Raw genomic sequence first — 26,655 nt, 5'->3', positions numbered from 1 at the left:
TGGAAACATTTAAAATGTCATGGCTGTAAAGCCACCATAAAATCATGGCCAAACATCCACTCGGGTTATAAACAACTACATTTTGCTTCTGTTTTCTCTGGTTCAGTCTGGTTGGTTGTAAACAGACCAGTGAAAACATACAGTAGATCACTGAATATTTTCCTTCTTGCCATGGTAACTATGTGGATATTTTAAAAATGATACTTACTAAATAAACTGTCACTGCAAAAACAAATGCTAAAATGTCCTTTGGCCATTTTAAACTCCAGCTATCTGCTTCTAAGCTCCCTCCTCTTCCGCTGTCTTTGGTGAGGACTTTGCTGCCTGCTTTGAGAAGAATGTGGACAGTGGTTCCCAGTCGCTCTTTATTCATTTCCCATGCCTCCCTCTTCTTTTATTCCCACTGACTCTGCCACAGAAACTCTTCTCTGCCAGCAGAACTATCGTACAACTGTGTCTTCCTTGACATCAACCTCAACCTCCCAACAGTTTCCAACAAAAACAAACTATCAAATCTTTATTTGATTGTTTCGGACGGACTTGGGATTGTTTTTCAGGGGGTACTTTTGCTTTTAAGGCTTGATTTAAGTTGACTAAATACGTCTCCGTCTCTTTTGTCAGATTGTCCTTCCTGCCAAACCGGAGCTACAGCGACAACGGGCGGACGATACTGGCCAACGAGCAGGAGTCCCAGGACTCTCTCGGACCCCTATGAGGATGTCGTCACAGAGCTGTGTGGAGGACCTTTGAGATGGTCTGGTTCTCAACAGCCACTGTAAACTGATCTGACCTGTTAATGAGGATTACCTGGATATTCAGCTATGATCCAGCATCATCCTTGACTTTGCTACATGTATGATGATGCTGTCTGGGGTAATCCAAATGTTAGAGGCATCAGACAAGTGCTGAAAGGCAAATCGGCGTCCCGGTGACTCTGAATGAGAAAGGAATGATGCGTAATAGTGCTGAATTAACCTTATAGTTATAGAAGACTTGTGCCAGTGTTTCCAGGTCTGTACTCTGCCACATATCTCACAAAACAAGAGCAGACTACAAGGCAAACATGCTGGATGGAGCAAGAGGCCTCTTCTGCTTTTTTACGCTCTTTGATGACATTCCATCATAGCGTGAACTCCTTTTGCGCCATGTTGTGAAGGAGAAACGTCATTACAGAATTAACTGCCAGCTGGTGACACAGGTGACCACAGGTCTTATTAGATTCAAGTTCAGTTTATTGTACAGAAGTTTGTATTCTTGCCTTTGACAAGCATCAATGGCACACTGAAACTGTTGGATGTCAAAAGTGGATTTTTTTTTTTATTAAAATGCTTTAGTTCATGTTCGTGTTTCCCTTCGAAACACCAGTTTCTCAGTCTGAGGATGTGAAATTAGAAGTCTGTAAAGTTTGTGATGAAATACAGCGTCATAAAAACCCTCCTATCATTGTGATGAAACACTTCCCTAAACCTGTCATGGCACATAAAATATTGTTGCACTTACCTCGTGACATCTGTCGCATCTCTGACGACACACAAAGGTGGAAAATGAAAATGAGCAGTGTTAAAATCACACTGCCAATACGTGTATCTGGAAAAAAGTTGAGAACAACTTTCTGGTGTCATTAAATGTGGGCAGAATTTCTTAAAATGCAGATAATGTGTGCCGTGTAAGAAAAGAAAATGCTCCCGCTATAAAAAAAATTGACAACTTGAAACAGGAAGCATAATTTTAGACACAGTAGCATTAACGCCACATGAAAACTCCATTAGTTTGGATTTCAGTGACCACATTTTAAAACTCAGTAGGTATATAGGTGATCATCTGTCACACATCATCATCATTACCTTTATTTAGAGAGGTAAACAAGCCGTCATTTGACACAGTGGTAAAACGATAAAAAACCCAATACATAAAATCCATTAGAGGTAACATCCACTAACAGTCCATTAGTTAGTCCATTTAAAAGCACTGTAGTTAACAGTGCTTTTAAATGATATCAGGCTGTAATTCATAAGAAATGCGACATAATTCTGAGTTTACACAAATCCTGATGAAGTGATTACATTTATTGCAATTGATGAATATTTGAAAATAATTGAATATAACAAACAAATTACAAATGAAAAAATACAGGAAATTTTTTTTCATTGTCCAGTTGATGCTACTGTGACTTCATCCTCTAATGGCTGCGACTAAACCGCCAACTCATGATCTGCATTTTTTGGAAATGTTCATTTCACGTTTTTTTTTTTTTTCTAAAGATTGTTACAAAATAAACATTTATGCACTGACGCACATGTTTCTTAGCACAGGTAAAAAAAAAATGTGTCCTCTCCTCGGTGAACTTGAGAAATACAAAATCAAAACATTTTGATGAACTATTTTAAAATTCCTTTAGTGGAATTTGGTGGATATTAAAGGTCTGATGTCACTCAAACAAAGAACACGAGGCTTGTCTGCATTCTTGAGTTAGTTGATGGTTGAGTTTTTTTAAAGCTGCAGTAAGTGTTTTCTGACCACTAAAGGGCAGAAAAATCCAATATTCGCTCAACTTTGAGCTCTAATTTGGTCTCTGTTTTCTTAACAGCCACTTAATTGTGCGCTCTGCTGTTTTGTTTTGTGCTGTTTGCTTTGATTGCAACAGCTTCCTAGCCAGGCGAGCCGGCGCGTGGAAAAAAACAAAATATTGAGAAAAATGTGGCCAATAACAGCTAAAATCAGTACAGAGATGCAGGGCTGGCTGTGTTTCTCGGTGGGTTTGACAGCATTAGCAACATTTGATTCAAAGGTAGATTGAAGAATGTCTTTATAACAGTCTCCGCTCTCCTCTGACGTTTGCCGCTCAGTTTACATATCTGAACTCCGTCTGTCTCGCTCTCTCTGCCAGACACATCACATATAGGAGACTGACACGCCGAGGTGTGAAACCAGCTCAGACGCCTACAGTCATCACTGAGATCTGCGTTTTCCGTTTTGAAATCCTTCTGCATCTCTGCCTCAGAAAGCAACAGTCAACTCATCATTGTTCCGTTTTTTATTCCCAAAAGCAGATCTTCAACCTCCGGACAGCCTCGACGAACGGCTTGTTACAATGTGACAACATTTTAACAGTGCGCTGCTCCCTGTATTTCATCATTTATGTGTGTGATGGAGATGATGAATAAACTTGAGATAGACTGATTTATTTCGGAAGTTTTTTGTTTCTAACCTGCAGCATACGAGGGAGAGCCAAGATGGCAGACACGGTTTGTACCGAGTCTTTTGAATCATGTGAATTTCTCCGTGTTGATCCAGAGTCGGTAGAGTTGTGTTGTTGCTCATCAAACCTGCATGAATCTATCTGCTTAATTATTTATTGGCCAGTTGCTTGGCACGACAAGAACAACAATGACAACAACACGTTGTAAAATGTGTATTTACATTGCATTGTGTGGCTTAGTGGTTAGCAGACAGTGGCTTGTTCACACATCCAGCACCCACAGATCAACATTATCATTCAGTCGTGTTCCTGGCCACCGGACGGATGGGAGTCTGATAGTCACTCTTCTTTTAAATCTGTTTTGGTCCTGAGGGAAAGATCGCTATGTTCATCTGCAACTCAACAACTACAGTATGCATCATATTGAGACCCCTAAATTTAACTACGTGATCACCTAAGGGGTTAAACTCTATATCAAGAACCACTGTCAAATACGGTGAATGCTCTTTAACTGACACTTTAAGGCAGTTTTCGCCATTTTAGGTGGGCAACTGTTACAGTCTTTGCACATCTTCTGTTGATGATTCACACATCCTCACCTGAGCTCTGCAATTCGCCCCAGCCGGTACAACAACATGAGCATCGAGCGGCGGCTGATATTATCCCGCGTTGGCCTGTCACACATTTGAACAAGCCTTTATTACTTTTGGCCCGTGGCAGGCAGCGATTAAACACAAAGCCCCTCGTCAGGAAGCCCATTTGGTAGCGGCAAATGTGATTATCCCCAATCATTCCCCCCATCGCTGCAAACAATCTCAGAGCTGATTTGCTGGGCCATTAACCAATCAGGAAAACTCCAGAGGAGGAATTCATTATTCTGTGAGCCCTCTCGAAACTCCCTGACTCCAACACAATCTCTGCGGGCTTACACACCGTCTCAAGCATGAAGATCTCAAGGCTTTGGCTCAAAGCACAGCAGTGCCACAGCTGGACCTGGGTTGTTCTGAAAGCACCTCGGCTCCGAGCTCGGTCCGAACTTAACTGAGGAACACAAAATTATTTTTAACCCCGTAAGACAAAGATCCAGTATTTTATCCATCTATGGGCTGCCACAAATTAGTCATGCAACGTTTTTATTCCTGCATGAACCCGACCTAATCGGCTCTTCCAACAGAAACGTCCACCGAAGAAACAATTTGTTCTAGGGTTTAAAATGTGATTTTCTAATAAAGCCTTTGAGGGGATTTATTACTTATCTCCTTCCATGTGGAGGTAAGAGGTCAGCCCCGACATCAAAGCAGTAAACCTGGGCCTGGCCGTTTAGGAGGATTCCCAGAGAAAAGCTCAGGGAAGCAGATGTGAGCTGCTGTTTTTTCATCGGAGGTGGGAAAGTTAACCAGGCGTACATTTGCGAAGCCAAACACTCTTCATCGCTGAAGTCTTTTGTTTTTGTAAAACTGAAAAATACTGTTTGAAAACACCTCTGGTGAAGCATAAATCTGACCTATGTGTTGCTGTCCAACTAAGTTTCCTGGCTCGATGTCTTTTTCTTTGCCTCATCACGGTGAGCCAGGTTGTAATTTCTGCTGTCAGAGGCCAGATGGTGGAAAAACACCTGCTGCTTTACTTGACAGCAGGTGTTAACAGCCTTTAGACAGCCTAATATGTGGACGGAGCATTCTTTCCAATGTCCAGCAGGGGGCCACTCCACTGGTTTCAAAAATGACAATTGTGTGTGAGTTTATGAGAAAATGACCTCCGTTAACAGTTTGCTAATGAGGTCATGATCTCAATCACCAGTTTCAAGTCTTCTTCAATGAAACATTATGTTCATTTTGTAAATTTGGGTCCCGTTTGGAGTGAAATACACGACAAAGCAGGGTCTGCTTTAGGACGTGGCAACCTTGAGATTAACAAGTCACTAACAAGTCCAGAAGGAGCATTTCCTAAAAAACTCAAACCAGCAACACTAAGGTCATTTTTTAAACTGTATTATTATTGTAAAATGTTTTCAAACATCTTTTTTTTTGTTATTTTATAAAGAAAAGCCTGTAGAGGTAAGTATTTGATCTGGGCTATAGGTTGCCTGCCTTGTAAGATCCTTTTATATTTATTCTACAGAGATCCAGTGAAAAATGTCTTAAAAGTTAATTTGAAAGATTAAAAAAAACAAAAAACAAATAGGAATATCAGTGAGAACACCAAAACTCTGACTAGCTACATCAAATGACAACTTACGAGGAGAGCCTTTATGGTCGGTTACATTTATTTAAAGGGTAACTCCACCAGTTTTATATATAAAGTCTGTGTTTACAGGTCTTGTACTACTGCATTGGGGAATAAAATAGTATAAAGCCTTTTGTAGCTCCAGAGGAGATAAATCTTATCATTCAATTTCAAGTTGCACTGTGGGTAACATAAGGCACAAGGTTTTGGTCTAGCATTTGAATCTGAAGACCATATTGGACTGTTGTGCCTACACTACCCACAATGCAGTTTAGCCACTGAGTGAAATCACTGGAGGCAATTTATCAGATTACATGCAAAAGCCACAAAACACTTTTTTCCATATATGCAGTAGTGCTCCCTACTCCCACCTGTAAACACACTTTAATGTGTAAAATGGGTGGAGTTACCCTTTAATAAATAACAATAGGTAGGCAGTTACAGTAGACCAAACCAGTCCGACACAGTAGGGCATATGGAATGACAACCATGGACACACCCTGCTTGCAAACACTGTTGAAGCACCTCAACAGTCAGAAACTTAAACTATTAAATGTTTTTTACGGAAGACAAACTACTGTATGTTCTAATCAAGAAGAAGAAGAAGAAAAAGAAGAATCTTTATTTCATCACATGTCACACAATGTACAACAGAGTGAAACTGGTACTCACACTAGACACACAAGATGTGAGCATCAGCTGTGTGTGGGCTCTAACACCCTAGCTGCTTCTTTCATTACAACCACTAGATGCTGCTCCAACACAAGTGGCTACACTCAGCTCATGCAGCTGAACGCCCATTTCACCTTTTGACGTGTCCCAGCAGGAAAAGCACAGGTGTGAATGCTTAGGGGTTAAATGATGTCGTGCTGGAGGCCTGAGCAGAACAGAGCCAACGTGAATGTTATTTGTAGCACCTGCGTTGTTCCTACTGTAACAAGAGAACGTGTTTAATACTGGAATGAATGAAACAATCGTATGACACATTCTTATAGTCAAAAACTGGTTTTGTAATACAACAGGTTTGGGTGCTGAGGAGGCTTAAACACTTGTACTCACTCAGAAAATAGAAGGCAAACAGCCTTAGACAAAGCAGAGTCAGATATATTCCCCTGCAGCTTCATAATACAGAACAAGGTATTCAAAGGCACACATAACATTGGCAAACTTTGCTGTTCTCTGACGTTCATCTGTCATTTTAATGTTCCAAAGACAGGCGCAAACAATGAGCAGTTAGGTCAAGTGAGCAGAGAGGAGGAGAAGTGGAAGCTCTACAACAGCACACACTCGTTAACAGTGGAGGGTAAAAGAATCTGTTTTGAGTTATACAGTAGGAGGGTTGAATAAAAGAAACAAACCTGAAATCACCTTTATTAGGATTTAGACTAGTTTTGCCTATAAAACCAAATACTGATATTGTCATGCTTAAAGGTTCAACATGTACCCACTTAAGTTGAAAACTTAAAAAAATTTACTCAAATTATCAAGAGAATGTGAACCAATAACAGTTTTGATGTTGTGACGTCTACGTATTGTGTTGCAGAGATATACCGAAGTTAGCATGCTAACCAGCTAGCCTTGGAACATCACATTCTCCCAACTCTCCCCTGGTGCTGCACACTCCCAGCTCCAAGCTGCACGGCTAACCGAGCTAACTAGCGAACGGCAGCTCTAGTAAGCAGAACTAAGTGTTTACTCTGGTGACATGCCACCCGCCATTTGTTTTGAGTATGAATTCGACAGATAACCATTTCTTACATATTGCACCTTTGATTAGCAAACAGCACATGTTACTATTTTTCATGCTGCTTGTAACTTTCTTACAAAACATATGGTTACGCTGTCATGTGACAACATGGTATCACTGTAAACAAAGGGAGCTCATAGCAATGCATGCAGTGGCTTGAAATGACCATGAAAAGGTAAGGAAACAATATGAGTTGCATTTTTGTTTGGGGGCTACCATGAGCTGATTAGATCAGGTTTAAGCTATGCTTGGTATCAATGGAGAGGGTTATCGTCTCTAGTTTCAAAGCAGACCAAACAAGAGCGTTTAGACACCAGGTGCCGTTAATGATCCCGTTACATGCCGATTGTTGCGTTTTCGTAATATGATTTGAATAAAGACTAAACTATTAAAGTTCCAGAACATGTTATTTTTCGATCAAATACACTTGGACTGTTGTTTTGGTACTGTTGGGGACTCTTGACCATAACGGCGTTTTATTAACTTTATACAGGCAGTTTAATTATGTCATAATATTTTCCTTTATTAATATATGGACTCCCTGATAAAACCTTACCCACCCTCTGGCCACCGCTTGTATGAAAGTCTAGTTCAGCCCTTGTGAAGTATCCATAGGAGATGAATTCCAATTTGTATTTGGTTGCAGTTGTGGATCGTATTTATAGCATTTTGTCAGAAAAATATCAAATGTCATGATACTCATGATTAATTATTGATATTATCGTGATGATTTTTTCTTTTTTATATGAATACTATTATTAGTCAGTCATGTTCATCAATTAATCAATCAGTCAGTCAATGCATCAATCAATAATTAATCATCACAACACCATCAATCAGATTTCGAACAAAATACAAAAAAACTCAAACTTGAATCTTTTCACTAAATAGTGTGAATATCATACAGCTAATGTATGTATGACTCTGTACCTGTTCTGCTTCACATCTACAAAGGAACCACATATTAGAATGTATTGTCACAACTGAGATGGAGAAACTGTTGCAATTTAGCATTTTGATTAGTGAGCTGAATACCAAAATTGTTCCTATAAAAGATAATAAGCCTCATAATATCACAACTGATAATTGTCAAAACAAAAAAATAGAAATATTACAGCAGCAAAAAGGATAGCAAATATAGAGAGCATCGATTAAAAACAGTAGTAGAAATAACTACGAAAAAGATTAGACAGATATAAGTAAAAAAAAAAAAGCAGTAGAAACAATAAAGATAACCATATAAAAAAATTTAAAAAATATTGATGCTATTGCACATTTAGGAGAGTATTTAAACCATTTCACACAGAGTTGCGGCCGCCCTCTACCAGGGATAGCTTTAGAGTGACATTTATATAAACCGCTCGGCCATCGCAGATGATGGTCTCTGTATCGTGGGTAAAAGGGGTGTCATCTGTTAACAAAACATGGACTCAACGACGCCACTATTGAAGAACACACATGACGTTCTGTCCACCTGCCATGTGTACTAGGTAGGCCTACTTGCCTGCAGGCTCTAATTTCAGGGGCAGATCTAGTTGCCTTCTCCCTCCAAATGCATATATATTTTTTAAAGTTGTTGGCCCCTCTGAACCGTTTACACATAAAGTGAAGACAGCGGGTCTAATATCTTTTTCACCTCAAGGAATTATTTTTTGCATTATTTCATGGTCAGGATGTGAGAGAAAGCAAGAAAAAGGCTGAGACAGTCTCAAATGTTGAAATGGAAACTTACTCATTTTGATTTCAAAATCCCATCTGAACGTTATCAACGAATAAAGTCAATGTAACAACTCCAGACAAGCAATGTAACAACATTATAATCCTTTACAGTTTACATTGGTCATCCGGAGTTGGAGCTGACGCTACAAGACTGTTACAGTGAACCTGCCAAGAGCCATGAGTCCACCTCAAAAGCATGCTAGTAGTCCACAAGTATTTAAAGGCCTCTACCGTCGTCCTTGCATCACTCAAGGTGCCAATTTTTTATTTATTTTTTTTTAATGCCAATTACTTTGCCTAACACACAGTCACAACTAACGCTCACTCACCACACACTTTTCATATTTGAAATTGCTTTACTTTTTTAATTATTGGTCTCCATTTGGTGGAGAGGACCTCAAAAGAATTCTCATGAAGTATCAGGGACGGAGCTGATTGGACACCTCAGATTCCAATGTTGATTGACAGGTCACTGCACCTCTTGTTGAAAGAAGCCCACTACAGAAAGGCAGATGGAGGCCTTTCGCAACAGCATTCATTCTGAAGGAAGTTTCAAAGTGTTTTCCTGATGAGTTATTGTTTTAATTTATTAACAAATCGACTGCACATGTAGAGAAGAGATTTTGTCTGCAATAGTTCAACTGTGCGAGCAGGCTAGCTGTTAGCCTACTCACACAGTAGGTTAGCGGCTAACCTAACTTTAGCGGCTAACGTAATGTTAGCCTGAAGCTACGTAGCACTAGATTAGAATAATGTGGGGAAACCAGGTCATAGATCGTTTTTCAGTAATGGTATTTAGAGACTTTAAATCAACTCAGTTTGCAAGAATGCTATACTAGAGCTCAAGATAAATTGTAATGAATGCTCAGAGATTATCTCAATGTCGATGTAGCTTGTTTGCTATTGTGAAGGTCTAAAATATAACCAAGTTTCTTAGCGCTGACTAGCATACATGATCCAGTTTAATTTTATTGTAGTTAGGCAGGTAGTTTATTTTAAACTAAGCTACCGCACGAGAATGGGGACAAATAGTCTAAGATTCTGCCTAACACAGTCTTGAGGTGTAACCAGGCTGTCTTATTTTGTATAGGGACAGATAACAATTTTCTTTTTTTTTTAAAGCACAGACCCCAGCCCCAATGTCAGCAGCCCTGGCAGCTCCGAACCTGGAGCTAGCCAGGCAAGTCAGTTTGGTCAGACACAAAGACCCAGTCTACCACCCCCAGGTCAGAACATACAGAGGCAGTAAATTGCATGCCCAGTTCAGACATTGAAATGTGTAGCCTCACACTGTAACGAAAGGTGATTTTGACAGATTAAGCCCAATTTTGAATGTTGATTCAGCTTGTAAACATTAATTGATTTTGTGTGTGATGTTATTTTACAGCTGTCATATTCATTTTAACTGTATCCTTATTCTTTCAATGCAGTTTCATCAGTTGTTGAGAGTGACATGCATGCTCTGCCCAAACCAATTTGCGATGTGTCCAATCATAATGCTCTCCATACCTAACCTTAATGAAACACTGACATCTGTCTTTCTTAGCCATGAGAATGACTTGGCAGCAGCTATTTGTGTGCATGACTTTTCCTCTGTTGCAACTAATCTTCCTCAAACATTTACATTCCTGACAGATAAGTGGTTTCTCAACTGAAGGAGTTAATGAGTATAGAACTAGACTTAATGAACCTCTGTGTCTGCTGTCGGAGCCCTATAACCCTTGAGAAATGTCGGAGGGGAGGAGAAAGTTAAGTGGTGGCAATGTTCTTCACCGATGTCACCGATGCTCTGCAGATGGTACCGCTGATGTTCTTCCTGACCTGGGCCGTTAATGAACCATGCCAGTTTGTGATGTTGCCAGACAGGATGTTTTCTATCGCTCCTTTGTAAAGGCTGACCAGGATCTGGCTCCAGAATTTAGCCTTCCTAAGTTTCTGTAGGAAGTAGAGCCTTCTCTGTGCTTTTTTAACCAGGGTTGTGATGTGTGATGACCACTACTCCACTGATGTAGATAGAGGAGTGTTTCATTGCTGCGTTATTTATAAAAACAACAATCAGCTCCTTGTTCTCTGTCCATCACTCTGCGAGTTTGTTGATTAGGATGTTTGGATTTCAAAGGTATTATCACACATGCCAAACCTAATTAATAGAAATCTCGCGGTTTTGCAGTGTAATCCTGCATGTCCGGCTACCCCAGGAAACCCTTTTAATGTTCATCAGAAAAAGCCATTTTATCATTTGAAGTGCATGTTCACAAATGTGGTGCTGAACACAGAGTAACGCCTCCAAATTGACACACAAAAAATCGACATTTCTTTGTTGTGCAACAGGCTTATTAAAAATCTAAAGTTCCAAAAAGGATTTGAAACCTCTATCTCGTTACCAAAACTGCTCCATAACCAGAAATAAGATCAGCTCTCACGCAGTAAAGTTGTAACATTATTGTAAAGCCTTGAGTGTTACACTCACAAGCTTTGAAGTTAGTGAACTGACATTAGCTAACACATTAACCCGGCCACATTCAGTCATTATTCTGCTGCTTCCTGGCCTCCAGCCGGGCTGACCCAACATGGCCTGCTAACAAATCTGCCACAAGCTGACACAGCTGACTGCCTGTTAGCACTGACTTAACATTAGCAAATTTGCATGCTTAGCCACCATTAGGACTTACAATTAGCCAACTGAGCGAGGCATTAATAGCAGGGTGGAACGCCTTTAAGTGTCTTTTCTGGTTGTTTGTATCCCTCCCTCTTAGTCTGTAGCCACAGGGCATCTCTCCATCCCTTCTTAACATTGTGTTTTCCTTTCTTATGAATTTGTGTGCCCATAGATCTTCTCAGTTTGGGACAGCATCACCTAGCTAGGATTCTGGGAATCTGCACATCAATCAACGCCAGCGAAACATTGTTTGTATTTTTCAGCTGTACTTGACCTTGTCACGCATATCATACATCTCCTGAATTTCTGCTACCTGACTTCACACTCGATGTTCTTGAATCCTGCTTGCCTGACCAGTTCTCTAGGACAACCAGCACTCTGGAGATAAGGGCAAAGGCACCAGAAATGTACTGGTCTAAGTGTCAGTTTACTAAAGTATTGACAGTATGTTAAAAAGACACTATCAAGCTTTCTCGGTGTAATTTAGTAACAATGTATTGCACAGCAGCACACGCATAGATAGACAGACACTAGATAGTAAATGATTCCGTACAGATCAAGATCAGTGTCAGTGCAATAGATAACGCAAATGATATAGCAACAACAAGAGGAAATTCTCGGCTGTTGTTGTGGAAAGTTTAAAATGTGCAGCGTTGGCCTGACTGTTCATGGCTGCTGGTTCGAGATAATTAATCTGCAGAGGGAACGTGAAAAGAGCATCGCTTGTTCTTCCGAAAGGAGCACTGCTGTGGTTGAAATGAACACAGTCTGTAATATATATTTTCATTTTAAAAATAGGCTGAATCATTAACTAGAGCACTGCAGTTTTAAGCTAACGTCACTCAAACAGGTGGAAACAATTATTCAGGGTCTATTTTCAGCGGTGTAGTTATACACATCAGGTACTCTGGTGAGTATTTCTGGCCGCAGGACAGGGCATGTGGGATTGACTCAAAATAAACTCCACTCACTGATGGGTTTTTAGTAGTTTTTGGGTAATAATGGAGCACAGATATGCCATAGTATGCTGTGCCTACACAGGCTTGTTGTTCTTGGTTATTTCATGAGATTTGTCCATAATTAAAAGAATATAGAATATTACCAAATGCTAGATATCAAAGGTTGATACCACTGGGCTTATGGTGTAGATTTGGTGAGTAAACATATGAACCTGTCGAGTTCATACTACACACAAATAGGGGGCAGCATATCACCAAAGAAAACCGCTAACTGCTGCTAACTGTACCTGCCATTAGCTCATTAGCTCAGTTAGCTGTGCAGCTAGCGGTCGGGACTTGGAGCTCAGACCAGCGAGTGCTGGTGTTTAAAGTCAGTCAGTCATAACAAACTGTTATTTCTTTACAGGCTTTTGATCATTTTAGTTGACTTTTGTGTGTTTTTCAACAAAAATTCTTACGTATTGCACCTTTTAAAGGCATCATTATCTAAGCTTTATATACCTGGTAAAGATTTCTCAATAGCAGAGGAAGTACGTCCAAATATGGATGGAGAGTTTTTGCATTTATAATAAACTGTAAGGTACACGCTTTGAACAGCATGTTACTAAAAATATATGATTTAATACCTTTAATGCATCAGATACCGTGCAGAATAGGAGTTTCTGAGAAAAAGACAGAAACATACGAAATGGAAGATTCAATGAACTGAACTGAAACTGAGCTTTTTTCAAAATTAACACATTGTTCTGTCATTAATATCATACAGGAGTGGAGCAGGAGTTCGGAGAAGATGTCATCCATGCACACATAGGGGCTTAGTCACCATGGTAACCATCATCCACTGCCAGCAGTCGCTCTCTCCCCTCCCCCTCTGCTCAGCTCCAATCAGCAGACAGCAACAACTCAGGGGGGTGCTTCTCCCATCATGCTTTGCAGGAGGAACCAGGAAGAAGCCAGGAGCAGTCAGGGAGCAGCAGAGTGGACGGCGGTACAGAGGGAAACAGACTGATGGTGGAGGCAGAGGCACCAGTCAGGGAGGCATGGCCCATGCTGCCTCCTGTCTGCATTCAAGCTGCTCCTTCTCTCTGGGTGAGTTCTCCCTCGTTTCACTTGTCTCTCAAGCTGTGTCCAGAAATCGTGTTGTGATGAAGATGACATGCTAGAAGGATGCTGCCGGTGGATTTAAAGGGGCAGTGCATTTGTCCTCTGAGGTTGAGCGGGGTTATTTGCTTTGGTTAAGTGAGGAACTTGAGAAACTCTTTGAGAAACTCCTAACATCATACCCTGGTTTGGTTCTATCATCTCAAAGCCAAATGCCTGTCACACTGTGCATGGATAGTGTCAAAAGAAAACACATATACTGTACACACACACACACAAAACACACGTATACCAAATAGCAGCCCCCTCCCCCTCGATGTTTCAGTAGTGTGTTCCTAATGTGACCCTAATCTTAACTGTGACTGACTGTTTTAGATGAACATAAAGAAATTGCCATGTCGTCACACTGACAATGACGCCATTCATACAAGCATATAATGCACAGGGACACACCCACACACACATGCACAGACACACTTTTGTCTCACACAGTGAATTTTAGTTGGATTTATTCAAAAAAGAAACTCTTTCTTATCAGTGGTTGATATTAACATGCTTGCATTTTTCCTCAAAATGATAGAAAATCCCCCTCCATGTCCAGTTCAGTACAGACGTATCCTATCAGAGGTAAAGCTGTCAAGTATTGGTGGTGATTGTTTATCTGGCTTTCACATGACGGTACGCTTTCAACCAGAAAGTCATCACTGATGAGCTGTCAGCAGTTCTGATTCATACAGTGACGATGGCGATTGAGTGTAGTCAGTTCCTCCGAAAGATTAGATGGTTAAGATTATTTCATGCAGGTACTCGACACCTCGAAAATGCCTCCATTGAGGACACTGAATTCCAGCAACTTCCTTGGACCCCCCCAAATTCTCAGACTTTATACTGCAAGCAAAAGACAGTACCATTGTTTATACCTATCCCTCCTGTAAAATGTGTTTCACCACCAAGTGCTGCAGCTTGTTGTAAGTTGTTTTCCTTGTTTTCTCATTTTCCTCCACGTGCAGTGAGTCCTGAAGCAGGTGATCCACATTTAACATCATATATTCTTTAATTACTGTCACTGTTGTTCTGAACTTTTGTAGTGATGTGAAGTTATTTGAAAGATCTCGACTATTGAAACCATCTGAACCAAATAGCCACGTGTAGAAATGAGATGTTCACTTACCCTCTGAAGAAAGTCACAAGTCTATGCCAGGAGATTTCATACCATAATGATATAAATGGAAACGTATGGTTCTCCGGAAAAGGCAAAATGTAAATGCAAATGGCGCACAGGTGGTCAAGTGGTTAGAGCGCATGCCATAACCGCAGCCGACCCCGGTTCGATTCCGGCTGGAGGTCTTTTGCTGCATGTCACATCCCCCTCTCTCTCCCATATTTCCTATTTGTCTACTGCTTAATAAAGGTGTCTATGCCAAAAACAAATCTTTAAAAAAAAAATAAAAAAATGTAAATGTTCTGCCAACTATAACTTTTTTAGCACACTATATACCATCTATATATCAAAATCCAAACAAGTGAGTTTGAAGTTTTTAACATTTGGCTAAATGACAAAAGTTGCAGTGCTTCAAGATTTTTTTTTTTGATTGTCATGACTTCAAAGTTTTTCAAAGTACTTCACATGTAATGATATTGGCTTTCAATCATTTCTGAACTATTTTGTGTTATACGCAGATATGGGTCAGAATGTCATAGGTGCATCACTAACGCCTCTGTTGATGAGCATTGATTTCATCGTTGGATGCTTTTATAATAAATGAGAAACAATCTGATATTTACATCAGATACACACGTTTTACCTGTTGGTTCCACTTTTGATAAACACACAGCACTTATCCCGTCCCTGATGTGAGTCTTTAAGACAGATACAGGTTGTGTCTTTTGCAGGTCACACAGATAACAGCAGCACTTGTTCAGCTGTGGCTTATCTCATGTTTACTATGTAATCCACTCATTCTGCAAGATGTATTTATATAGTGTGACAAGCTGACATACGAGTCTATGCTCATTTTCACTTCACAAACATGATAGCCGGCAGCGGGGCAGATAAACGCTAACCCTTTGATCCAGGTATTTAACTTGTCATTTATCAGTGAAAACAAAAGACTAGTTTGATGACATTGTGAGGTAGCGTGGGATCATGGGAGATGCTGTCTTCATTGTTTAACAGCCTCCATTGCCATGCCGAAAATCTATTCTGCATGACTCAGGTAGAGATGCTAACGGACGAGGTAATGTTTAAGTTTTATTCAAAGTACATCTGTTGCGTTGACCAGCTTCCTTCCTCACTCTCTGATGCATCATCTGATGTTTCCTCATCAGATGTAGTGGCAGCTGACCCAGTGAAACCTACTGTTCCCCTGAATAACATTACAGATCGTTGGCAAGATTTTGGACAATGTCAGTACACAACAAGTTATTTTTAGGCATAAATGTTTGCGCATTATACACATTATATCTAACTGAACCTTCCAGTAACCATGAACCAAATCTTCACCCTAAAATGTAATGATTTACCACAACTGGACCTTCATTTTGTGTCCCAAACGAATACAAGTTTCCACAGTGTCAGTAATAAGTAGTAAACGCACACACACACACAGACACACACAAATGCCTGTCAGGTTTTCAGTGAACGGCGCCATGCCCCACCCACGCCTGTTGATCGAGCCAATAGGAAACAGTGTGAGGGGTGAGCAAAGGGCTGCTCTTATCTTCCTATTTATCCAGCAGCGATCACTCAGATCTCCTGCGGTCTGACTGCTCAGATGACATCAGAGACAGAGAGAGGGCGAGACATATAGATAGTGAAAGGGAGAGGGAGAGAGAAGAAGAAGTTAAGGCAACACAGAGCTGATTAACGTACGACACATCGGACACTTGTGGTCCTGTTTGTCCCTGCGGCTCTGACTCTGCAGGTGAGTTTGTTGCGACACTTCACTGAATGGAACTGTGTGTTCTTACCATTTGGATTTAAGTGTCAAAGAGAACACTGGTGCATTCAGTGTAGTTATACTGTAACTGAAGGCAGTCCAGTTGGGATTTGTGATGCACTGTTTTGAGTGAATCCACAATCATTAACTGTCCTTCAGGCAGGAAGTATTGTATAATAACCACATCTGGACAGGTGAGAATGGCAGGAGATCGTACAGTTCGGCTGTAGTTTGGATCAGTTCGACTTGGATTTTCAGTCAGTGGAGAGCGTTACTGAACTGGAGACGTGTTGGTCAGTCCACATGAAACCCTTTCACAGATATGGAGCTAAGTAACTGTTTTTCAGAATAGTCTTTAATGGAGCAAGTTTTGTATTTTCACTTGAGTCATTTTTTAATAGGAACTGTCTTACGTCTGCTTCACTTGAGTAGATAATTGTCATAGTAATTACTGGTTCAAGCCCTTTATGATTTTCCTTAACAGAGCACTAGAAGACATTCAAAACTCAGGATTTAAATATTTTGAATATTAATGGGGTAAAAATACAAACTCAGAGAATTTTTTTTTTTCCATTATTGAATAAATAAGATGTTCTCAAAGGGAAATAAGGTCCCCAGAATACTGCTTGAAGTTAGAAAGGTGGCAGGGGCAGGGTCTGCCACATATGCACAAATCATTCAGTCATGAAAACAAAGACAGTTTATTTAGTTTGTTTATGCAGAAAATAAATCAGTTAATAAAGATCTGTCACTTCTCATTAAAATGTCAAAACTACATGATGCACCTTTAATGTCAAATATTGAAAAGAATCTCTTGACTCTTGGCTTTGCAGTTCCAACATGGATATGTGATTTGCAACCCCTTTAAAACCACCTGTTCTCTCTTCAAGTCAGAAGAGTGTTGCTCAGTGTGTAGGGTTTTTTTCAAAAGTCACAATATTTGTCACCAGATTAGGAATCAGGTTTTTAAAAGTTGGACATACATACATATTTCGGTAGTTTTGGCCAACACACTCACACTTGATTTCTCTTTAAATCTGCACATGCAGGATAAAAGAAGGGAAAATTACCTTCAGGGCTAATTAACTGCATTAGATTGAACAAGGTCGATATTGTTTCTTTGCTACTGAAGACCTTACATGAGGAATATCAGCTTCCTGTCACACGGTGATGTTTCGTCTGTGAAGTCAGGCTTTGTTTTGCTCCTTTAACACGATTGACTGAAAAAGATTTCAACTACACATGAAAAGCGTGCTTCCCCCCCTCAGAGGATGCTTTCAGGTCATTTCTAAGCAGTGCTGAGGTGCTTTTATATCACATGATTAAAGGCAGAGAGCATTGATTAGAAATGGTGTACAGGCGGCTTTAATCAATTGTTTTCGGCACTGACACTAAAGTAAATTAAATCCTTTTATTCAAGAAGGTCCTCAGTGTGACTCCCCTCATGTCTAGCAGTTAATCAGGTGTGTGTGTTTCTCTCAGTGAAAGAAAACCTTGTTTCAGTGGACGGTTTTTATCTGTTGGCAGGAGTATTAAACACAAATGCGGGGTAGCTCTTAAGTTTTCGGTCTGTGTGTGTTGTACCTCAAAGCTTAGGCTCATTATTTATCTCCTGTGCCTTTTTATATAGCAAAAAACTAAGGTAACATCCATTTAAAGGGTCATTCCCATGCACATTGAGTAACAATTACTGTCCAGAAGTGAGTAGAAAAATCATCAAATTGGAAAAAAGACACATTAAACTGAACATTTAAAAAAAAAACTGCAAAATAACAGATCTGCTGTATGAAGACATAAGAATAACACAAAATACTCCTCCTTCTTTATCCCCCCATCATATCAGTCTGTGAGAGCTGCTGGTGCTGCCACAGGAAGTCTAAATCACAGCACATACCAGAGTTGCTGTGATGGCAGAGGCTGATAACACGTAATTTATAGTGTTTTATGATATCCGTGACATGGTTATCTCAGCTGAGACCGGCTGCTACTGAAAATAACTCGATCTTATGAGAGAGGCCCTCTGTGACCCGCCAATCACAAGCTGCAGTCACGAGTGTCATGGATGTGTTGATCTACATCTCTCATTTATAGTGACAGTTGTAGGTTTAAAAAGCCCATTGAACAGTTTAATGGTACAATTTTCTGTGGAAACCGACCAAAAAATAATTTAGACCATCACGTAACAACTGTAGGATACAATACTGCCTTAAAATTTCATTCAACCTGATGGGGGAATGAATGTCGCTAATTTCCTAGCATTTTTAAGACAAAAACTACAAGTGTTACCCTAATGGTGGCTCTAGGGGGAAAGTCAGGGGATCACCAAAATCATTAGGACTCATCATCTTGGAATCCTGGACACATGTCCCTGATTTCATAAATTAGTAAGTTAGGGGCTCACATACGTCATTTGGCCATATCCTCTCGACTTACCGACGACGCCTGTCTAGAGCTACGCTGCTGTTCAAAACAAATAAATGTCACAATGTTCGCATCGTTTTCCTCTTCTAGAGATTTCTAGTCCCCAGAAGCAGCACCGAGATTGATTCCATTGGTGACAGGGGTCATGACCTTTCGTGCTGTCCTTATACGGATATTTCCATCACACATGGCAATACTTTTATAACCCTGTCCATACTCAACCGCGACCCCCATATCAGACCACAACACCATAAGGGTAAAGATAACCAACAAGGACTGCTACACTGGTATCAGTATAGTGACATGTTAAACAAGCAGATCAGGTGATCTAGAATCATAACTATTCACCGAAGGTTAACAGAACAGTTGTCTACAGTTTGATTTGTGTAAATGAAATGATAATAATAAAAGCAATAGAAAAGACTATCACATTAAAGCAAATGAATACAAATAAAGAAAATAAATGCAACAAAGCAATAAAAAGATGGCATCACATAAAAGTCTGTAGAGGTGACTCACTTTGATTGCGAGTAATACTCAGCCAAGACTTAATGTTATTCTGCTCCACTTTCACTTGTTAAAGTCAGTGTCTCACTCACGTTATGGTCCCTTGTGTTTGGGGTCAGTGCCAGGTGATTGGGTCTGATTTCCTCAGTGCAGCTCTAGAAGAAAACAGAAACAACAGCAGTGTTCCTACAAAGTGAAGTAAATGTCTGAACTCCCCAGGATTCAGACGCGGCATGGCAATCATACTTAGTATATACAGGAAGATACAATATCTTATCATCTGACTGAAGGCATCTCCGCTGATGTTGACTGTTTCCTTTTCCCTGTCTGTCCTCCCCCTCTCCTATCTCCCTTGATGATGATCTCCCAGGAGCACAGCTGACCACGTTATCTACATCCCCTCGCTCTTCCTCTCACCTTCCCCTCCTCTTCCTCCCTAAGACCATGGAGGAGGCCACCAAGGTCACAGACACCGTACCGGCCCTGCCACCTCTCCTGGAAAGACGGGTTCGCCAGCGACAGCCCACAGTTTCAGTCCTCAAATCCAAGCTGAAGCAGAGTGCGACATGCTCCGTGCCCAGAGTGCGATCCACCCTGACCGGGTTCTTCCCCGTGGTCCGCTGGCTTCCGAAATACAAGCTCAGAGAGTACATCTGGGGCGATCTCATGTCCGGCGTGATCGTTGGTATCATCTTGGTACCGCAGGCTATTGCCTACTGCTTGTTGGCAGGAGTGGAGCCCATCTATGGTTTATACACGTCGTTTTACGCCAACATCATCTACTTCCTCATGGGGACGTCCAGACATGTCAGTGTGGGGATCTTCAGCCTTATGAGCCTAATGGTCGGACAGGTAATGGATCACAAGTAGCAAGCAACGATCATACAATTTGGGTCATTAATGACATTTAAAAAAAAATTCTATTCCTGCTAATACTGATCCCTGGAAAACTGGTCAGCAAGATCATTGATCAGTTGTTGCTGGTGGTTTCTGCTTGCCTGCAGGTGGTGGATAAGGAGCTGTACCTGGCAGGTTTTGACCTCAATGAGGACTCCAAAGCCTCTGTCCCTGATGTGTTTAATGCCACCCTGGGCACTAACCTCACAATTGGTAAGCCTCACAGCGTGGAGCTAATGGGTCTACAGTGCGAGAAGGAGTGCTACGCCATCAGCATCGCTACTGCTCTTACATTCCTGGCTGGCATCTATCAGGTAAAGGAACAAAGTGCAAATGCATGAGACAAAACACTCTATATCTGAATTAAAGGCACCCTGTGCAGTTTTTGACCACTAGCAGTGCTAAAGAGCCATGTTTTTAAGTGTTGGTCCTTATTTTGTTTGTGTCTAGTGCACACAGAACAATCTACATGTATGTAAAAATGTATATGGGTGATGTAATACACAGTGCTGCAAATGTTACTCTATTGATGGAACCAAAAACGTGATTTCTTGAGTTATATTCTGGATAATATATATACCTAAATAGTGGTCAATCTGCAAAACACTGATATTTCGTTTTTTTACTTTTTCTTTCCTGGTCATCCTCTTCCTTCCTGCTCCACCTCCTTAATCTCCCCACCAGCTCTTGATGGCTGTGTTTCGGCTAGGTTTCGTCTCTGTGTACCTTTCGTCTCCTATGCTGGATGGTTTTGCCACTGGAGCCTCTTTCACCATCCTGACTGTGCAGGCTAAATACCTGTTGGGTCTAAAGATTCCCCGTCACCAGGGCTACGGCACAGTTGCCATCACCTGGATTAACATTTTTGCCAACATTCATAAGACCAACCTGTGTGACCTCATCACTAGTGCCATCTGTATCTCTATATTAGGTAAGACCTTGATGTTATATGCCTCCTATTAGATTCAAATTTGTAATTTTCTTTATCATAGATTAACACTGAATTTTAATTTTAGTGGCAGGGAAAGAGATCCAGGAGCGCTACAAGGACCGTCTAAAGATCCCTCTGCCGACTGAGCTGGTAGTAGTTGCAGGAGCTACACTGGCCAGCCATTTTGGGGAGCTGAACAGTCGTTACAGCTCCAGTGTTTCCGGTCACATCCCCACAGGGTTCATTCCTCCCCAGGTGCCCAGCTTTGGTCTGATGCAGCGGGTGGCACTGGATGCCATTCCACTGGCAGTCATTAGGTAATGTACAACAAATTTAACAACAGGTTTGCTTGGCACAAACATGTGTCTCTTATCTCGGCAGTTGCAGATATAATTTAGTAGCTCGATTACCGTCAGGCAATAATATGTGCCCCAGTTGCCTAGATTGAGATCTCATTGCACTTTCACCCCAAGAAACACACAACTATGGACATTTCCTCCTGTATTATTTTAGTTATAGAGGAAGGAACATAGCTGAATGATGGAAAGCACTCATTTAAAAGTGTTTTAATACCTCTTGAAATGGATTAAGTATGCCATTGCAAGACAGTAGTCCTAATTCAACAATACTTATGAATGCAGAATCTTATCTTTCTCTAAAAAGTAAAGGAATGGCTTTGACTTAAGCTTTTGTTGAATAGTTCTTGGATGATGAACAATTCAATATGACCACTCTGAGTGTTTATTTACATCAGGTCTAAAAGGAACTAAACAAACTCTCATTTTGTCTTGCAGTTTTGCCTTCACGGTGTCGCTGTCCGAGATGTTTGCCAAGAAAAACGGCTACACGGTTCGTCCAAACCAGGAGATGCTGGCCATTAGCTTGTGCAACATCATCCCTTCCTTCTTCCACTGTTTCACCACCAGTGCAGCACTGGCAAAAACCATGGTGAAGGACTCAACAGGCTGCCAGACACAGGTGAATGTCACACTTCTGAAAATGGTCAAAACTATTTATCTAATAATTGGTCCAATCATTTTCTTTGCTTTGTGGATTCAGGTGGGAAACATGCTTTATGGGAGGCAACACTGTGACATTTAAACATTTTTGTTGAGCTACCTTCTCCTGCAAAACATCTTCAATACTGTTCCATGCTTTCAAAGATCCGTGCAAAACTTTCTCACTACCTTTATTTTCTTAACAAGGATGAAACATGGGGATACGTGAAATAATGTAGACCAAACTGTTTTTTTCCTGTTCATGTTAACATTGAGGAAGATGTTCACTAAACACTAAAGATACTCGATCAGATTTGGATCTGGAGAATTTGGAGGCTCGTTTAATGCCTTGGGTTCTTTGTTGTTTTTTTCAAGCCGTTTCCGAAAAGTTCTTGTGGTTTGTCAGGGCTTATTGTCCTTCTCGGGGGCCACTGCCATTGCCATGAGTGGGTGTACTTAGTCTGCAAGAGTGTTTGGATGGGCTGTGTGTGTCAAGTGGTGACCCAAGCTTTCCTAGCAGAACATTGCATTGTAACGAGATGATCAATGTTTTTCACCTCACGTCTGCACTTTTAATATTGTGGCTGATCTATCCGCGTTTCTCTCCATTTCTCAGGTATCAAGTTTGATCAGTGCCCTGGTTGTCCTTCTCGTCCTCCTCTTCTTCGCCCCTTTCTTCTACGATCTCCAGAAGTGCGTTCTTGCCTGTATCATCATTGTCAGCCTTCGGGGGGCTCTGAGGAAGTTCAAGGACGTCCCAGCTAAGTGGCGTGCCAGTAAAAACGACGCTATAGTGTGGCTGGTCGCGATGTCGGCTACAGCTTTGATCAGCGTGGAGCTGGGCCTCCTATTCGGAGTAGTTTTTTCAATGACCTGCATCATCTTTAAGACCCAGAACCCTAAGGTGAGTAATTTATTTGATGCTGATAGAGGTTTTGAAGGCTGAAAGCTGAAAGCTCATGATCTCATATCATCTGATGTCAGGTCTCTCTCCTGGGGCGGGCCACTGACACTGATATTTACGAGGACATGGACGAGTACAAGGACCTCACACCTCCACCTCGGGTTCAGGTCTTCCGCTTCCAGGCTCCTCTGTACTACGCCAACAAGGACTCATTTCTCAAATCCCTCTACAAAGCTGTCGGAGTGGAGCCTTTCTTAGAGATGACTAAGAGGAGCAAGGCAGAGAAGAAGGCCAAAGACATGTCCTCAAAACAAACCAAGGCAAATGGGGATAAAAACAACGGAGAGGTCATTATTGCACTCGTCCAAAGAGAACTGGATTTCCACACGATAGTTTTAGACTGCTCTGCCATGCCTTTCATAGACTCAACAGGCATGGCCACATTTAAGGGGCTGGTCAAGGAATATAATGAGATCAATGTGAGCGTTCTCCTTGCCAACTGTAACACCTCGGTCATTGATACCCTGCAGAAGGGACAGTTCTTTGGGAAGAATGACCAAGAAATTAGCAGTATGCTGTTTCATACAGTCCACGCTGCAGTTCTTCATGCAAACAGTACATTTGCAGCAGCAGAAAGTAGGTCAGAAGACTCTGTGGTGTAGAGCAGCAGGAAAGAGAAGGAATGGAGACAAAGAGACGATTTAGGTATGCTATGTTGCCATCTTTAACAATACTGTAGTGGGCAGCTTTGAGGTTGCCTTTTAGGAAACGATGTCCAAGAAAACCCAGGGTTACCATGAGGATCCAATACCCTTATTAGTACACTTAAAAACCATGCAACAAAAATAAGATCCGACCTGCTCAATGAGCATTCTTTAAAGTAGTTTTTCAAGAAATAAAATGCCATTTCACTGATGAAAAGGTCATGAAATGTGTTCACTCTTTATTACTGCTCAAGGTGCCTTTCAATATCAGGGTTTCTTTACGATCACCAAGAAAACTATATGGTGGACAGAACATTTTTCTTTCTGGCACACGCAAACTTTTGGCTGGGCTCTCTTTTGTGATCTCTGATTTAGTCATTTTGACATTATTGGTGCCAACATGGATTACGATTTTGCTAATGCTATCACACATTGTTTGGGAGGAGGCACGCGGGGCAACAGGACAACCAATGGAGCAGGTGAGAGTCAAAAACAGGAAATTATGAAGTTAGGGGCACCACCAGTTACTTGGCAGCTGAAAATAAATAAACTCACTAATGCTATCAGTAGCGGGCTTGCCATCAAGTCTGTGGCTTAAGCGTTCAAGAGTGCTCATAACGTTAGCAGACATGAGCTGTTCTACCTTACTGACATGTTTCTTGAGAAGAGACGCCCCATCTGCACAGTCAAAACAAACTGTTGTAACACAGTTATCGATGTTGCGTTAGCTGTGGATGACTAAAGGCTAAGCTAATTTGCTAGGCTAGGCTCAGAGCTGAGCTAACAGAGCAGCAACAGAGGCAACCAGCTAACAGATCATTTAAAATAATAAGAAAAGTAGCCAGTCTAATGTAATGTGGACCACAGTGAGGCAACTGACCAGACAAGAAGAAAAGTGAAGAAAATGGAGGGTGAAGGGGTTAAAAGACAAAACAGAGGAGGATGGAGAAAATAACAGGCATCAAGTTGAAAATACGCGAAACTGATCTTTGAAGTAAATGAAAAAGAAGAACACCAAGTCAGTAAATATATTCACTGATCAGCAAATTCTGCCATGACAATAAAATGGAGCCAGACTTTTACAAATTTCGCACCATATAAGTTATATAAGCTGTTATAGCCCATATAGTCAAATATCTGCTGTCTGACTCAGAAGTGCTGTTTCAGATTAATATGCAAATAAAGAAACAGAGATATGATTTTTTTTTCTAAGTTGGTTGCATTATGCACCTGAAAACATTTTCAATCAATGAATCTGAATGCTGGTACTCACAGACCAAAGTGTGTGTTTGTGTGTGTGTGTGTCTGAAGACCATTAAGGGACTGCCCATGATCCATAGCATTAGTGATATCAAGAATGAGGTCTCATAAATGTAAAAACAGCGAGCACTGTGACCTACATCTAATATGTATGTTCTTGCTTGTTTAGGGATTGATTGATTGATTGATTGATTGATTGATTGATTGATTACAGTTGATTTGTAAGAATGTTAGTTCTCACATATGTGTTTTTTTGCCCCGGGTGAGCTTCTATTCAGTTGCTGATTAATGTCTTGTTTTTTTTAATACGACACAATTGTGTCACTGTAAAGCCGTTTTAAAATTTGATATCACTTCAAGCCTTTGGCCAAAGTCCATGATGGCCCTAATCCAAGAGTCCAGAGTTCAGCCGTGGAGATTCAGCCACGGTCAGCAGGATTTCCTGCGTAGCCAACTATTACCCTGGACCTCAAAATCATTTCTGAAAAGGCCAGTTAATCTCTTCCTGACCATAAGAAGAAGCGCTTGTTTGTGGAGGGATCAGAAGTTTTACATGACTCACGAGGACTCGTGCACACAGAGAGCGCACTGCCTTCAAACCAGGGCTCATTACAACAGACTTGTACTCTTGCCCTGTTTCCCGATCACCCAGCAAGAACAGCATTATCTGAAAAGTAGATGTATTGACACACATCTGAGGTCTCATCTCGGGTACCGGATGAAAGATAATCGTCATATGGTGCTTCTGAAATTGATATTTTTACTGAGTACCCTGATGGCAGCAGGTGATGCCACCTATTTTGTCAATATGCTTCACTGCCACTGGTTTGTTAGAAGAATTGTTTTTATGACTTGCAATGTTGTCCCTGTTAGCTCTTCAAACTTCAAATAATGTCTTGAAAGTAATTTAAACAGGATGTGTTTCTACTTTCCTGAAAACAAGTTCAGATCATGCTGATGAACTGATTTTGTAATAAGATGTAGTCTTTCTTGTTTGTTGATTAAGAAAATCATCATTGTATATTTTCATATACTTGTTTTGTCATCGACATTTATTCCATGTATTCATTTAATGCAAATCATGACAGTGATTATAAGAGTCCGTTCATCTTTCATTTCTGACTTAGTGTTGACATTCAACACTTGTATACAAACACTGCCTTAATGTTTGAATACTTGAATTAAACTGACAAGTTTTTAGTGAGGAGCATGTGTCTGTGACTCAATCATTGCCACTGGTTACAGATGTCCGAGGGAATCTGTTAATGACAAATGTTATTTTTACCATATTATTTTGCCAAAGGAAGGAATAGAACAGCTGCACTCATCAATATTTTCCTAAGAGCAATGGTTCAAATTAAATATGTTAAATATATGTAATTCTGTAGATCTCCTCATCTTCGCAGTGTTTCAGCATCTTGTAGCCGATTGTTTTGCTTTTATATCCATTTATAAAATGTGTAATTTGAATTCTAAAAACTCAG

The 26,655-nt window shown here is 40.8% G+C and overlaps 2 protein-coding genes across 13 annotated transcripts in view; both read left to right on the top strand.

Annotated features, from left to right (window-relative positions):
- Positions 1 to 3,181, top strand: part of LOC115592196 (5-hydroxytryptamine receptor 4) — a 51,668-nt gene extending 48,487 nt beyond the window's left edge. Inside the window, exon 7 of the mRNA XM_030434747.1 lies at positions 622 to 3,181. Within this exon, the coding sequence (XP_030290607.1) occupies positions 622 to 715 (94 nt within the window). The 3' untranslated portion in view covers positions 716 to 3,181. The remainder of the gene's footprint in view (positions 1 to 621) is intronic.
- Positions 3,182 to 6,997: 3,816 nt separating this feature from the next.
- Positions 6,998 to 26,378, top strand: slc26a1 (solute carrier family 26 member 1). Of its 12 annotated transcripts, none has more exons than XM_030436750.1 (12): positions 7,013 to 7,099; positions 9,003 to 9,144; positions 10,019 to 10,117; positions 11,723 to 11,798; positions 13,276 to 13,598; positions 19,848 to 20,329; positions 20,482 to 20,688; positions 21,059 to 21,305; positions 21,391 to 21,622; positions 22,100 to 22,283; positions 22,920 to 23,207; positions 23,288 to 26,378. In XM_030436750.1, the coding sequence occupies exons 2-12, from the start codon at positions 9,069 to 9,071 to the stop codon at positions 23,867 to 23,869; spliced, it is 2,796 nt and encodes a 931-aa protein (XP_030292610.1). In that variant the 5' UTR covers positions 7,013 to 7,099; positions 9,003 to 9,068; the 3' UTR covers positions 23,870 to 26,378. The 12 variants fall into 12 exon arrangements, with proteins under 12 accessions (XP_030292617.1, XP_030292610.1, XP_030292616.1 ...); XM_030436749.1 differs by having other exon boundaries at positions 7,017 to 7,347; XM_030436751.1 differs by lacking the exon at positions 9,003 to 9,144 and having other exon boundaries at positions 7,017 to 7,347; positions 10,014 to 10,117.
- The last annotated feature ends 277 nt before the right edge of the window (positions 26,379 to 26,655 follow it).

This window comes from Sparus aurata, chromosome 12 (assembly GCF_900880675.1).
Source record: "Sparus aurata chromosome 12, fSpaAur1.1, whole genome shotgun sequence".
In the NCBI taxonomy this organism is placed as follows: Eukaryota; Metazoa; Chordata; class Actinopteri; order Spariformes; family Sparidae; genus Sparus; species Sparus aurata.
Note: the sequence above shows the minus strand (reverse complement) of the source record. Positions and strands in the feature narration are given on the sequence as shown.

Coding starts and splice junctions, on each gene's coding strand:
- slc26a1 (XM_030436750.1), top strand. CDS start 9,069: ATGAGTCCACCTCAAAAGCATGCTAGTAGTCCACAAGTATTTAAAGGC. Junction 9,145..10,018: donor TCGTCCTTGCATCACTCAAG/GTGCCAATTTTT, acceptor TTTAAAGCACAG/ACCCCAGCCCCAATGTCAGC. Junction 20,689..21,058: donor TCCTGGCTGGCATCTATCAG/GTAAAGGAACAA, acceptor TCTCCCCACCAG/CTCTTGATGGCTGTGTTTCG.